Source organism: Delphinus delphis, chromosome 5 (assembly GCF_949987515.2).
Source record: "Delphinus delphis chromosome 5, mDelDel1.2, whole genome shotgun sequence".
Classification (NCBI taxonomy): domain Eukaryota; kingdom Metazoa; phylum Chordata; class Mammalia; order Artiodactyla; family Delphinidae; genus Delphinus; species Delphinus delphis.
In genome coordinates this window covers 96,674,529-96,688,840 of record NC_082687.1, presented here as the reverse complement: position 1 = coordinate 96,688,840, position 14,312 = coordinate 96,674,529, and the positions used below count along the sequence as shown (strand labels likewise).

At 39.6% G+C, this 14,312-nt stretch overlaps 1 protein-coding gene and 1 long non-coding RNA gene across 4 annotated transcripts in view; one reads left to right on the top strand and one right to left on the bottom strand.

The window, feature by feature from the left end:
- LOC132426069 (uncharacterized) overlaps positions 1-14,312 on the bottom strand; it is a 181,007-nt gene that overhangs the window by 65,620 nt on the left and 101,075 nt on the right. The window contains exons 4-5 of one of the 3 annotated variants that reach the window (XR_009519584.1): positions 7,350-7,424; positions 6,850-7,163 (exon numbers count right to left, since the gene is read on the bottom strand). The exons of the other annotated variants lie outside the window; for them this stretch is intronic. This is a non-coding gene — a long non-coding RNA (uncharacterized lncRNA). Of the gene's footprint in view, positions 1-6,849; positions 7,164-7,349; positions 7,425-14,312 lie in introns of those variants that run through there. 3 annotated transcript variants of the gene reach the window in all.
- CC2D2A (coiled-coil and C2 domain containing 2A) overlaps positions 1-14,312 on the top strand; it is a 135,748-nt gene that overhangs the window by 26,196 nt on the left and 95,240 nt on the right. The window contains exons 5-8 of the mRNA XM_060012793.1: positions 7,344-7,432; positions 7,763-7,864; positions 12,383-12,484; positions 13,229-13,405. Coding sequence (XP_059868776.1) covers positions 7,344-7,432; positions 7,763-7,864; positions 12,383-12,484; positions 13,229-13,405 — 470 coding nt within the window. The remainder of the gene's footprint in view (positions 1-7,343; positions 7,433-7,762; positions 7,865-12,382; positions 12,485-13,228; positions 13,406-14,312) is intronic.

Sequence of the window (14,312 nt, the reverse complement as noted above, 5' to 3'; positions counted from 1 at the left end):
AAGATCAATAAAACTAAAAGCTGGTTCTTTGAGAAAATAAACAAAATTTATAAACCTTTAGCCAAACTCATCAAGAAAAAGAGGGAGAGGACTCAAATCAAAATTAGAAATGAAAAAGAAGTTACAATGGACACCGCAGAAATACAAAGTATCCTAAGAGACTACTATAAGCAACTCTATGCCAATAAAATGGACAACCTGGAAGAAATGGACAAATTCATAGAAACACATCTTCCAAGACTGAACCAGGAAGAAATAGAAAATATGGACAGACCAATCACAAGTAATGAAATTGAAACTGTGATTAAAAATCTTCCAATAAACAAAAGTCCAGGACCAGATGACTTCACAGGTGAATTGTATCAAACATTTAGAGAAGAGTTAACACCCATCCTTCTCAAACTCTTCCAAAAAACTGCAGAGGAAGGAACACTCCCACACTCATTCTATGAGGCCACCATCACGCTCATACCAAAACCAAACAGAGACACTACAAAAAAAGAAAATTACAAACCAGTATCAATGATGAATATAGATGCAAAACTCCTCAACAAAATACTAGCAAACAGAATCCAACAACACATAAAAAAGATCATACGGCATGATTATGTAGGATTTGTCCCAGAGTTGCCAAGGATTCTTCAATATACGCAAATCAATAAATGTGATACACCATATTAACAAACTGAAGAATAAAAACCATATGATCATCTCAATTGATGCAGAAAAAGCTTTTGACAAAATTCAACACCGATTTATGATAAAAATTCTCCAGAGAGTGGGCATAGAGGGAACCTACTTCAACATATTAAAGGCCATATATGACAAACCCACAGCAAAACATCATTCTCAATGGTGAAAAACTGAAAGCACTTCCTCTAAGATCTGTAACAAGACAAGGATGTCCACTCTTGCCACTATTATTCAACATAGTTCTGGAAGTCCTAGCCACGGCAATCAGAGAAGAGAAAGAAATAAAAGGAATACAAATTGGAAAAGAAGTGAAACTGTCACTGTTTGCAGATGACCTGATACTATACATAGAGAATCCTAAAGATGCCACCAGAAAACTACTAGAGCTAAACAATGAATTTGGTAAAGTTGCAGGATACAAAATTAATGCACAGAAATCTCTTGCATTCCTATACACTAACAATGAAAGATCAGAAAGAGAAATCAGGGAAACAATCCATTCAGCACTGCAACAAAAAGAATAAAATATCTTGGAATAAACCTACTTAAGGAGGTAAAAGACCTGTACTCAGAAAACTATAAGACACTGTTGAAAGCAATCAAAGATGACACAAACAGGTGGAGAAATATACCATGTTCTTGGATTGGAAGAATCAATATTGTGAAAATGACTATATTACCCAAAGTAATCTACAGATTCAATGCAATCCCTATCAAATTACCAATGGCATTTTTTACAGAACTAGAAAAAATCTTAAAATTTGTATGGAGACACAAAAGACCCCAAATAGCCAAAGCAATCTTGAGGGCAAAAAACAGCTGGAGGAATCAGACTTCCTGACTTCAGACTATACTATAAGGCTACAGTAATCAAGACAATATGGTACTGGCACAAAAACAGAAATATAGATCAATGGAGCAGGATAGAAAGCCCAGAGATAAACCCACGCACCTATGGTCAACTAATATATGACAAAGGAGGCAAGGATATACAATGGAGAAAAGACAGTCTCTTCAATAAGTGGTGTTGGGAAAACTGGACAGCTACATGTAAAAGAATGAAATTAGAACACTCCCTAACACCCTACACAAAAATAAACTCAAAATGGATTAAAGACCGAAATATAAGACTGGACCCTATAAAACTCTTAGAGGAAAACATAGGCAGAACACTCTATGACATAAATCACAGCAAGATCTTTTTTGGCCCACCTCCTAGAGTAATGGAAATAAAAACAAAAATAAACAAATGGGACCAAATGAAACTTAAAAGCTTTTGCACAGCAAAGGAAACTATAAACAAGACAAAAAGACAACCCTCAGAATGGGAGAAAATATTTGCCAACGAATCAATGGACAAGGGATTAATCTCCAAAATATATAGACAGCTCATGCAGCTCAATATTAAAAAAACAAACAACCCAATCAAAAAATGGGCAGAAGACTTAAATAGACATTTCTCCAAAGAAGACATGCAGATGGCCATGAGACACATTAAAAGCTGCTCAACATCACTAATTAGTAGAGAAATGCAAATCAAAACTGCAATGAGGTATCACCTCACACCGATTAGAATGGGCATCAGAAAATCTACAAACAACAAATGCTGGAGAGGGTGTGGAGAAAAGGGAACCCTCTTGCACTGTTGGTGGGAATGTAAATTGATACAGCCGCTTTGGAGAACAGTATGGAGGTTCCTTAAAAGACTAAAAATAGAATTACCATATGATCCAGCAATCCCACTACTGGACATATACCCCCAGAGAAAACCATAATTCAAAAATACACATGCATCCCAGTGTTCATTGAAGAAGTATTTACAATAGCCAGGTCATGGAAGCAGCATAAATTCATCTGCCCATCGACAGACGAATGGAAAAAGAAGATGTGGTACATATATACAATGGAATATTCCTCAGCCATGAAAAGGAACGTGACTGGGTCATTTGTAGAGACGTGGATGGACCTAGAGACTGTCACACAGAGTGAAGTAAGTCAGAGAGAGAAAAACAAATATTGTATATTAAACGCATATATGTGGAATCTAGATAAATGGTACAGATGAACCGGTTTGCAAGGCAGAAATAGAGACGCAGATGTAGAGAACAAACGTATGGACACCAAAGGGGGAAAGTGGTGGTGGTGGGATGAATTGGGAGATTGGGATTGACGTATATAAACAAATATGTATAAAATAGATAATTAAAAAATAGCTTTAAAAAAAAGTCTTCACTGCTCACCATCTTAACAAGTTGAATTTTTGATTGAGTTATTTATTATCAATATCAATAATGCACAACTGATGAAGACATAAAGGTACTGTAAAATTTCTTCAATATGTATTAATCATAAGAAGTAAAATAAATAAATAAAAGCTTTCAGTAGCATATTCTTTAGAAGAGAAAGGTAGAAGAGTGAGGTAACTAACCAAGAATCATAGGCACACTCTCCTATTTGACAATCTGTGAATTCAGATAGTACCAACTCAAATCCATCCAACTTAGTCATTCCTCAGTATCCACAGGGATTGGTTCCGGGACCACTCCCCACCCCACCCTGCCCTGTGGATATCAAAATCCATCGATGCTCAGGTCCCTTATATAAAATGGCATAGAATTTGCATATAACCTACATACATCATCCTGTATACTTTAAATGATGTCTTGATTATTTATAATACCTAATACAATGTCAGTGTTATGTAAATAGTTGCTGGTTCGCAGCAAATTCAAGTCTTGCTTTTTGGAACTTTCTGGAATTTTTTCTAAACATTTTCTATCCGTGCCTGGTTAAATCAGCAGATGCAGAACCCATGGACACAGAGGGCTGGCTGAACTGCATTTCAAATTTTATGTCAAGTCCTTGGAAAGTCCTCGTACACCCCAATGTATACAGAGAGCTCTGGTCTGGGCAGTGTGATTCACAGAACAAATGGTCTATAAAGACGTTGGGAATGTCTGCAAAAGTAAGGGAAAGAGGGGAGCACTTCCAGATGGTGGAGTGAAGACTTTGTTTTCTGAGGGGTCATGTATAATGGAAGTGGTTTAAAGAAAAATGGAACACGTCCAACTTGTGATGCAGTCCGTAAGGAGAGAGAAATAGGGTACAGTGAGTATGGGTGACAGGAAAAGGTGACAGCACGGAGAAGATCTGGAAGCAACACGAGGCTAATGAAGCTTTGGGATTCACGGGTTTGCTGAGCAGCCAGTGCAGTGTTGCTGAATTTGTAATCCCTGCTGCCTCTGATGAAAAACATCACATGGCCAAGGAAATCCATATTTCATACTAATGGACATTATGTATATATTTTTAATGGAATGTCTTGAAATTCTCTCATTACCCATAAGTTCTTGCATGTCCTCAACTCAAATCTTTAATAATTTAAAAAATTATTTTCATTGCACTCTTGGATAACTGTGGAAACTTTATGCATGCCAGATTTTCTTAGCTGTGTCACAGAGCCTGTTTAGTAAATGTGGAATCACACCCTTTTTCAAGTTTGGCAAATCACTTCTTAGCCCCAGGGAAAGACAAATAGAGTCAGTCTGGGACCACTAGCTCATTAGTCATGTAGTGGAGTAACTGACAGTAAGGCGGGAAAATGTCTTATGAGGATTGTCTTCGTGTTTCTAGCTGTTTAAAGACACTCTGTTTGCCATGGACTACCAACATAAAAATGAAAGTCCCTAAGCCCTATTAGTTATTAGGTCAAAGGGAGTGAAATAGTACACTTGGTTTCCATGGTTATCATGGTAGTAATATTACCTTAAAAAGAAAAAAGTTGTCATCATCTGATTTCATCCAAATGAGGATTGCATTTATTTTGTTTGAAATCCCTCTTTAAGTATAATATCTCTCACACCCTCATGGTTCCTTCATGTGTTTTCCTTTATTGATATAGTGCTACAAGGTGCCAGGTACAAAAGTCACCAACATGGTCCTTGCCCTCAAGCAGGTCACATTTTAGCTGGGAAAATAACATCTCACCACCTAGTTGTACAGATCAGATTTGGAAATCTTTATGCCCTCCAAATGCCTTGCACTAACACAGAGTTTTGAAAAACTCAGGCAAGAACTACTTTTCACCACTTCAGAATTTTTCAAGTTTTTTAAAACTAATACGTACTAAAGAAGCCCCTTTGGTTTCTTTAGTCAGAAGAGATAGTGTTTAAATAAAATATCTTGTCTCTCTTTTAAAGAATAATTCATAAAATTATTCTAATGAGCTCCAGGTACACAGTAGCTATTTTAAGTCAATTTGAAAAACTAGATCTCTTTAAAAAAATGCAGGGCGAAGGGGAGTAAATAAACAAGATTTTTTTTCACGTTCAAAAGCATGCCTTGTTAACTATGAAAGGGCAGCTCTCTAGAGACAGAAGCAAAGAGAGTGATCAGCCAGAGAACAGGATGGGCAAGCCCCAGGGGGTCCAGTCTAGAAGCCCTTCTTTATCAGCCTAGGTGGTCCACACACACTTAGTGACACTTACCTGTGCCTGCCCTTTGTGGCTGAAAACCATAGAACCTGGGAGAGGAAGGAGGTACTAATCAAATAACCACACAAATATATAAATTCACAATGTGACAAACGCAATACAGGACAAGTCTTGGGACTTTGACATGGGGATATGATCTACCATGGGTAGATGATCTTTAAAATAGGAAATAATGACTTGATTTTTTACGTGAGTTGAAAAACAATGCCAAAGGCCTTTTTATCGAGCTAATGGAGATTCTTCTGAAGAACTTGAACCTCAATCCACACATGCAAGACTGTGATCTTCACTACAATTATTTCATGCTTTCCTACAGGCATTGAGGAAATGGCATGATTGGTGCCTGATAAAGTAGGATTTTACATCTATCACACAGAAGGAAGGAAGCCCAGCCTCAGCACTGGGTGGCCAAGTTGCAGAAATAGCTCCAAAGCCCAGGATCGCTTTTCTGCATAAGCGGAGGCCGAAGGGCGAGCACAGTGGCCTCTGCCCGTCATCACTTCCTCTCTCTGCCACAGTTCCTTCCACCTGCTAATAAATCATCTTGCCTTCTCTATTTCTTTCATTTTTTAGCCTTCGTCCCTTAACAGTGCCAATGGCTACAGGGTCAGAAGCCTCCTGTCTCTGCACTGTCTCCTTCGGGAAAGGTTTTCTCAAAACGTTAACATCACCACGGTAGAAACGTTTCCTAAGTCTTCATCTTGGAGCCTGGACCCCTTCCCGGAGCTCAGGTGCAGGACAAGCACACATTTCCATATCCTGCCAGCACCTCAGACTCATTCCAGCTGCAAAGTGACCCCCTTCAGTATCTCCCAGACTGGCTTCCCTCCTCTTGTCTCTTTCTCAGGAACCCCAAACCCCCACTCACCTCAGTCAAAACCTCAGACACCTTCACCTTCTCTTTCTTGCTCTAAACCGGGGGTCCTCCAACTTGAGTGTGTCTTTAAATCACCCAGATGGTGGTTCCACCTCCAGGTTCTGATTCACCGAGTGTGTCTGGCCTGAGTGTTTGCCCGTCCACCAAGTGCCCAGAAGATGCTGCTACTGCTGGGAGAACTAGTGCCCTACTCGCCATCGTCACTAGGGACAACTGTATCATTTTTCTTGTGGCATCTTCGCAATTATTCCCACAGACTCCCTCTTTATTATCTCACCAGGGTATCCCAGCTGGGGTCCCTGGTGCCTCCACCCCAACCATGCTGTACCTGCAGACCCAGGGACAGCCTCAGAAAATGCTGCTTCACTTCCTCCTCTCTCCACATCCTTCAAGACATCCCCACCGCATGGAGAATATATTCCAGACTCCTTCATGTGACATCAGAGGCTCCCCATGACTTGACCCCAAACTCCTTCTGCAACCTTATCTTCTGCTTCATCCCAGTAGAGCCTCTCTGCTCCAAGCATAGCATTCTGTTCCCCAAATGCTTTGTTCTATTTCCACCTCTTTCATAATGGTGCAGAGCATTTGAGACCAAATCCCAAGCATTCCACTTCCTAGGTGTGCAATCGCCATGCCAGTCAGTTATCACAGAGGGCCTCAGAGTCTTCATCTTCAAGGTGCCAGGTGATCCCTCCTAGCAGGGATGGCATAAGATTGACGAGAAGATGCATTCCACACATTATCACAGAGCCCGACACAAAATAGCTGAACAACGTTTCATGATATTTATGTATAGGTTTAATAATATGTACAAAATATGTGCTGTCTGTATGAGATAGCCCGGGGCTATAGAACCTCTCATAGAAAAGGTTTCTCTGACTGAAGTTATCAGTGCTGTTGAAAGTTGAACTCCGAAATCAATAGCCATCCATTCATCCGACAAGCCTGTTTCTCAAATCAACAAATTCGAGAACCTCTTCCCAATGGAAATTGAATTGGTAAGTGTGTCTGTGCCTTGAATAGTCAGATGTCATTCGTTTTATTCTTAGTGAAGTCGATGTACCAGCCTTGATAGGACCGAGGTTTTCACTGTCCGTCTTAAAGAAGCCAAGACATGTCCTGATTACATCAAATGGACGGTTATCAGCATCATCTCATGATTGCTTACGTGAAGTTCTAAATTTGCAAAATAAAATTACATTCTCTTGCCATTTTTCAATCTAATCTTCCCTTTGGAAAAAAAAATGTTTTAAAGTAATTTTCTTGTATTGTTTTAGGCTTACCTCCAATTCCTTCAGCTTCCAGAACAGGCTTTGCAGAATTTTCCATGAGAGAACGCATGAGGGAGAAATTACAAGCTGCAAGGGTGAGAGAAACCACAGGAATATTTTGTTCGGTGCTGACTGCAATGCTTCTGGTCTTGTCTAGCTTGCTTTGTTTGCTCAAAACTGCATGGATTTGAATACCGTTAAATTTGTTTTTCATGTTCTAAATGTTAATGCGGTATTTAACATTGGCACAGATGAAATTTATACTTAAGAAGAATTTAACATCCTTTTTCTAAATCATTGTTCTTATCTCTTAAAGAAGTATAACGTGTATTTTTTTACTGATTTATTTTCTCCTAAGATGGTGACCAAGATTTTCATAGCATCACTGACACGATGTAGCAATAATTTTCTGTTCGACTTTTTAGTCCAAAGCAGAAAGTGCGTTGCTGCAGGAAATTCCCACCCCTCGGCCCAGGCGCTTACGACGTCCCAGTGAGAAAGAATTGGAGACTGAATTTGGCACAGAGGTGAGAAATGGGCCATCCCTACTTTGTGACCAAGGACAGTGAAGCAGAATATAAATTTTCCAGCAAAAGTTCTAGAACAGAGCTATGCACAGACGAGGTGTTAAATGCTTATTATTAATAATAGCTACTATTTATAAAGTGCTACTCGGTGCCAGGCATTTTGCCAAGTCTGACCCATGTTATCACATGCCCTTATCCCAACACACCTATGAGGTGGGTACTATTATTTCCATTCACATTTGATATATGAGGTTCAGAGGGGCTGCAAAGCTATCCCCAGGTCACAGAGCATGTACGTGGAGGAGTCAGGATTTGACCCCAGCTCTATCTCATTCCCAGTCTGTCTCAAGGGTCAGTGTTGCTGGGTCCATGGATCTTGCTGGGAAACAGAGAAAGAGATGAGAGTAGAATCTGATCGTGGGGGCCTGAGTGTTACACTAAGGAGCACTGATGGTTTTTCATAAGCAGTGGAAAGCAATTGACAATAGGATCGGGAGGTGGTTTGAACGCACTGGGTTGATTTCTGTTTGAATCTGAGATGCTGATGAGGCATCACAGCACGTGTTCCTCTGGAGATGCACATAGAGGAAGGGACCTGGGGCTGGAGAAACAGATTTTGGAAGCGTTTCTACTGTGGTCAGTTTTGAAGTTTTGAGAGTGCCTTTGCTTCCTGAGGGAAAGAAGACTGAATGAAGACAGTCTTACACTTGGAGAAAAACTGACAGTAAAAGCCCATGAATCAGAGTAGAAGCCAGTAAAAGACAGAAAGACGTAGCAGGGATGTTGCTGAAGGACAAGCATGTAAGAGGGTAAAAGAAGGAACAGAAAGAACAGAGCAAATGGCTCAATGAAGTGTTTGCAAGTCTAATCCAATGGTTTGTTGTTGATGATGATGGTTTTGGTTGTTTTCAAAGTCTATGCTTTAGGGATATTTCTGAAACACAACCACTGATTTCTTAGATGATGCCTTTTCTTTTTCTATGATGAGATGCTACAAATTTTTACCTATATTCAACCCAAACAAGCCAGAGATTGCATGATTACAAGGAAAGTTGCAGCCATCCTCATAGGTTGTTGGAACACTCAGTCAGTCCCCTAAAAAGGCTTTATGACAATTTGCTACTCTATTCTACTGAGGACACATTTCTTGTTCTTTAATTCCAATTTATTTTCTTCCGTAAGAGCCATAATTGTAAGAGCCATAATTCTAAAATACTGGAAAATAAAGAAAAAGTCCCTGAAATCCCATCATGATGACACAAACACTTTGATTGTTTCAGAAGTTGTGTGAGTCTCGGCTTCTGGTCAAGTGGCCTAAGTGATAGGAGGGCCTGGTCTCCTATATCCGGCCTTATATGTATCTTCTGATGGATAATCATTTCATACAGTCATGGTAGTTTTCACTTGTCCATGGGCCATGAATATGATACCCAAATCAAGTTGGAAGCTTTAGAGGTAAAAATGTAGTCTCTTGGCCCATAGGGTATTTATTTCTCCTTGTGAGCAGGACCTTGACTTGTATGTCTGTCATAGTCTATCTCCCCTAAGAGCCATTCTGTGGATTTGAGGCAAACATCGACTGCCTTGCCCTTAGACCTGATCTCATGTTGCTAATGGAACATATCATTCACAAGCACATTTCTTCATGTATACACCTCAACCCAGAAGGAATATCTAAAAAGTGGTCCATTTATATCCTATGGAGCAAAGAGCAAAGCACACGAAGAACCCAGATGCTGGACCTCAGCTGCCCAGCATTCAGTGCTGGCAATCTCACACACTAGCTGTGTGACCTTGGACATGTAACTTATCTACTCTCTGGACCCCACTTTCCACCTCTGTAAAATAGGGATACTACTAGAACCCAATTCTTGGTATTGTTTTGAGGATTAAATGATCTCATACATGCTACAGTGTTTCAGACAGCACCTGGCACATGGTAAGCCCTCTCTCTGTAAGTGGTAGCTAGTGTTAGAGGCTGTGGGGTCAGAGTAAAAAGGAGAAACCAGTTGGGAATATGGGAGAGAATCCAAATTATCAACACAAACCTGTGCTTAACTCTTGTTTGCATTTCTATTTACTTTATACTCAGAAGACCTGTGATAAGAGAACAAAGCCAAACACAAATCTCTAAGAACATGTCAACATCAAAGTGGAAATAACACAGAACTTTTGACTACTTGGTCTCCACTAGACACCACCATAATGTCTTTATTTTCTGGGCCTGGTTCTCTGTCCCAGGTGACCCAAGTTCTGATCCCTTGACACACTCTACCTGTGGCCCAGCCAGCATCTACAGGAGACTCCTTCCTGCCAGGTGCCCACTGGGCTCTGAATACACAGGGATGTCAGTCACAGCCTACACTCAAGGATCCCAGTAGGGATGACAGGCAGGTTATCAGACAATGGAAGTACAGGATGATTAAGATCTGTGGTGGGTGCTATTAGGAGCTCATAGAAAGGGCACGTGGCTCCAGCCTTGGAGTCAGGTTACGTAAAATCTGAGGAGTCTTGGCGTAGGCAATGGTTCCTTATCTCTGACTCCAAAACACAAGTGGCAAAAGAATAAATAGATACACTGGACTTCATCAAAATTAAACATTTCTGAGCTTCAAAGAAACCATCAAGAAAGTGAAAAGACAACACACAGAATGGGAGAAATTATTTGGAAATCATATATCTTGATTAATATCATGGCTGATATCAAGAATGTATAAAAATCTGAGGTATCTGCAAGACAATCCAGATTAGGATGTCTTTTAAGGAATTAAAAACATTGATTAGCAGTTTAGAAGAGAGATCAGGGCTAGAACTAGTATATTTTGTAGTTACGGTATGGTAAAAGTAATGAGACTTGATATTGCCTAGTTCAAGCTAGAAGAGGGCCATAGAGCCTTCTTGGAGGATACAACAAATTCAAGGGTGAGAAAGAATTCCTAGCTGGACACATGCACGTATCATGATAGGCATTCAAGTTGAAATTAACTGTCATTATTACTCTAAGCTTATATAAAGATATTATAGATAATAGTTCTTTAAAATTTAATTCTGCACACTCAATCCTTTTAAATATATTTAATAGCTTTTAATATGCTAGTATAATTTACTTTTAAATATTTTTAGATCTTAATAAAAATTAAATTACAAGCTTTTTGATCAAGCCCATAAATATCATAATAAAACCGTCAATATTACAATAAAAGACACCAATGAAATTGTATTTTCGGAACTTAATAGCCTCTATGCCAAGCAAGTATAGAAAGGGATGGGAAGAAATAAAAAGAATAAAATACTAATCTCCGCATACACATATTTGCCACATGGAATTTAACCTACTTATCTTTTTTTTCTAAACGGCTAGTGTTTCTGCCTGGTCTTGTGTTTTAGTATCATCATCTTTACAGTTCTCTAAAACCCAAGGCTTGCCTACTTACAGAGTCAAGCTTCTCTTCTCTCTTATTGGTTGAGCCCTTGGCTTGTTTTCATGCTGTCAAACATATCAGTCTCCCTCATGGGCTATCGGAGGTGGGGGATTCTGAGGCAGGCAGGAGCAGAATGGCATCCTCAGCAGTGAACGAGAAAGCTTTAGCCCTGTTTTATGAGAAGACTAAACTTGGAAAATCCTTAGAAAGTCTTCCTGATCCAGCACTGGAACCTGATCTTTAGTCTACGCTAATTTTTTTCAGTTGTTTCTCCTTACACTAAGTAATACCCATCTGCTTCTTTCCTCATCTTCAAAAGCACCATTTAAAATTCTGGAATTTACCAAGACAAATAACAATTCTTGGCATTGCACTGCGACATTTATTCATTAGCACGCCTTCAACTTCTATATAATTGAGTACTAGTACATAACTACTTAACCTTATACTGCAAAATGAGAAGATGGAGGAAAAGCGTAGAATTTTACATAAATTGGAAGTGTATGTGTTCTCTTGCTAGTATGATAGATTATACCCAATTGATGTCCTCATTTTTATTCTGGCCATTGCTGGACATCTAGCTGCATTTAGGTGAAATTTTATAGCACCTTATCTTAGCTGTTCCAAGTGTTTCTAGCTTTCATCACACAGGTGTCTCTGGATAAATGCCTGAGGAGACTCAGTCAGCCATTCTGAGATTTAAACAAAACTGAAAGGCCAGGGCTGGGGCAGCCCTTGCCCACTTGGACTTATTTATAATCATTGATACTTTTCATCATAGACTGTTTGGAAATGATGCTCTGTGAGCTGGATAATCTATTGATCTATAGGATGAAATAACACTTTTCATTTTCAGGTTTAATGACTATAAAATTTTATATTTGTTTAGTCTTGAGAGAGACAGAGCTGAGTAAGAAAATATTCAGCCACGTTAACATTCAAATATATTTGAAATTTGTAAACATTTCATTCCTTAGAAATGGTGAGATGCATCAATGGTCAGAAGATAAGACTTTTGAAGGTTAATGCTTGTGTTAGAACATCCTTAGTTTCTTGATTTAAATGGTGTCTCTATCATTTTTTTCTACTCGTATAGCCAGGTAGAGAGGTACAAAGGACTCAACAAGAAGATGACTCCCAAGGTTTTTCAAGAGTAAAATTCCATGATTCTGCGCGAAAAATCAAGTCTAAACCCCCGGTGAGAAATCCTGTGTTTTTAAATCATGTTTGTTTTAAATCATGCATTCTTTAAATCATGTATTTTGTTGATTTGTTTGTTTTTCAAAAATATTCAATGAGAAATGACTATACACACAAGCTGACTCCTATTGCATGGAGTATGCGAGAAAAAGTATGAGAAATGATTCCTACTTTTGAAATCCTAGAATCATGTGGAGAGATTAGAATACTGCCTACTTTGGGGAAGGGAAATGCATGGAAGGGCAGGAAATGTTTATGATAAGACTACTTGTTCAGCCATGAAGTTGCACCAGCTTTTACTATGGGGAAAAAAAGGGGATAATAACTCAAGAAGAGTTAAAACACACTCCCCAAAATGATCTTTTTTTTAATAAAAAAGTTTAACAAACACTGTATTGCTCAAAATTAAAAGTATCTCAGCATTGGCCTATAAAACAATTGAATCCACTTTTTTGCATTTTAATCATCTTTTCTAAAGCATTTACTGATATAAATAATGTATTTATGTGCTTGTAGGAAGGTAAATAATTGCTGATTTATAAAAAAAGTAACTCATTAAAGTTAGTTAACTAAGGAGGCCTGCTGCATCTGTTAAAGTTCACCACCTTCAACAAAGGTAATATGCTTAGGAGGCCTAGAACGTGCCTGATGCTCTGAGCATCCAGCCAGCTGTCAGTGAACCGTGCAGAGGTCACCTCAGTTTAGATAATCCCAAATTCTATTGCTTGCTGCTTCTCTGTAGGTTCCGCCTGGCTTCCCTTCTGCTGAGGAAGCTTATAACTTTTTTACTTTCAACTTTGATCCCGAACCAGAGGAATCAGAGGAAAAACCAAAAGCAAAAAGTAGACATGGAACTAACCAAGAGGAGGAGGAAGGAGAGGAAGAAGAGCCACCTATGCAAGAAGGAGTAAACAAAATGGTATTTAGTATTAGGATGGTAATGAGGAGAGGGATGATGATGCTATTGGTGATGATGCTATTGGTGATGATGGTGATGATGGTATTGGGGATGATGGGGATGATGGGGATGATGATCGTGATGATGGTGATGGGGACGATGATGGGGACGATGATGGGGACAATGATTGTGATGATATCCCAGCCAGGAAAAAAGTGGCTGGGAACAAACTCAACACCACCACACAGAACAACTCATCCATGTCCTAACTGAAAGCAATAAGAATACCAGATTCACATTGCTTTCTTAGCCCTTGATTTTACCCCATAATCTTGGGACTCAGTACCTTAATTAAATCTGTCCATCTTTCTCTTGTGGGAAAAAAAAAGTGTAGCAACATCGTTTACAGATTTTTCTTGCTAGACTCCACACAAGGATTAGTATTCATTTCATATACAAAATGTTTACCTCTCCAAGGCAAATGAAACCTCTCTCTCTCTCTCTCCCCACAACCTTACAGGTGAGCAGGTTTTTGTGCCCCATACCACACCCAAGTTAAAACTCAGATTCTGTAATTGTGGGTGGGATGTGTGAAATCAAAGAAAACATGCTATTAAAAATGGGCAGGGGCTTCCCTGGTGGCACAGTGGTTGAGAGTCCGCCTGCTGATGCAGGGGACACGGGTTCGTGCCCCAGTCCGGGAGGATCCCACATGCCGCGGAGCGTCTGGGCCCGTGAGCCATGGCCGCTGAGCCTGCGCGTCCGGAGCCTGTGCTCCGCAATGGGGGAGGCCACAGCAGTGAGAGACCCGCGTACCACAAAAAAAAAAAAGGGCAGAGGACTTGAACAGCCATGTCTCCAAGGAAGATATACAAAGGGCCAGTAAGTACATGAAAAGATGCTTAACAGCACTAATCATTAGGGAAAC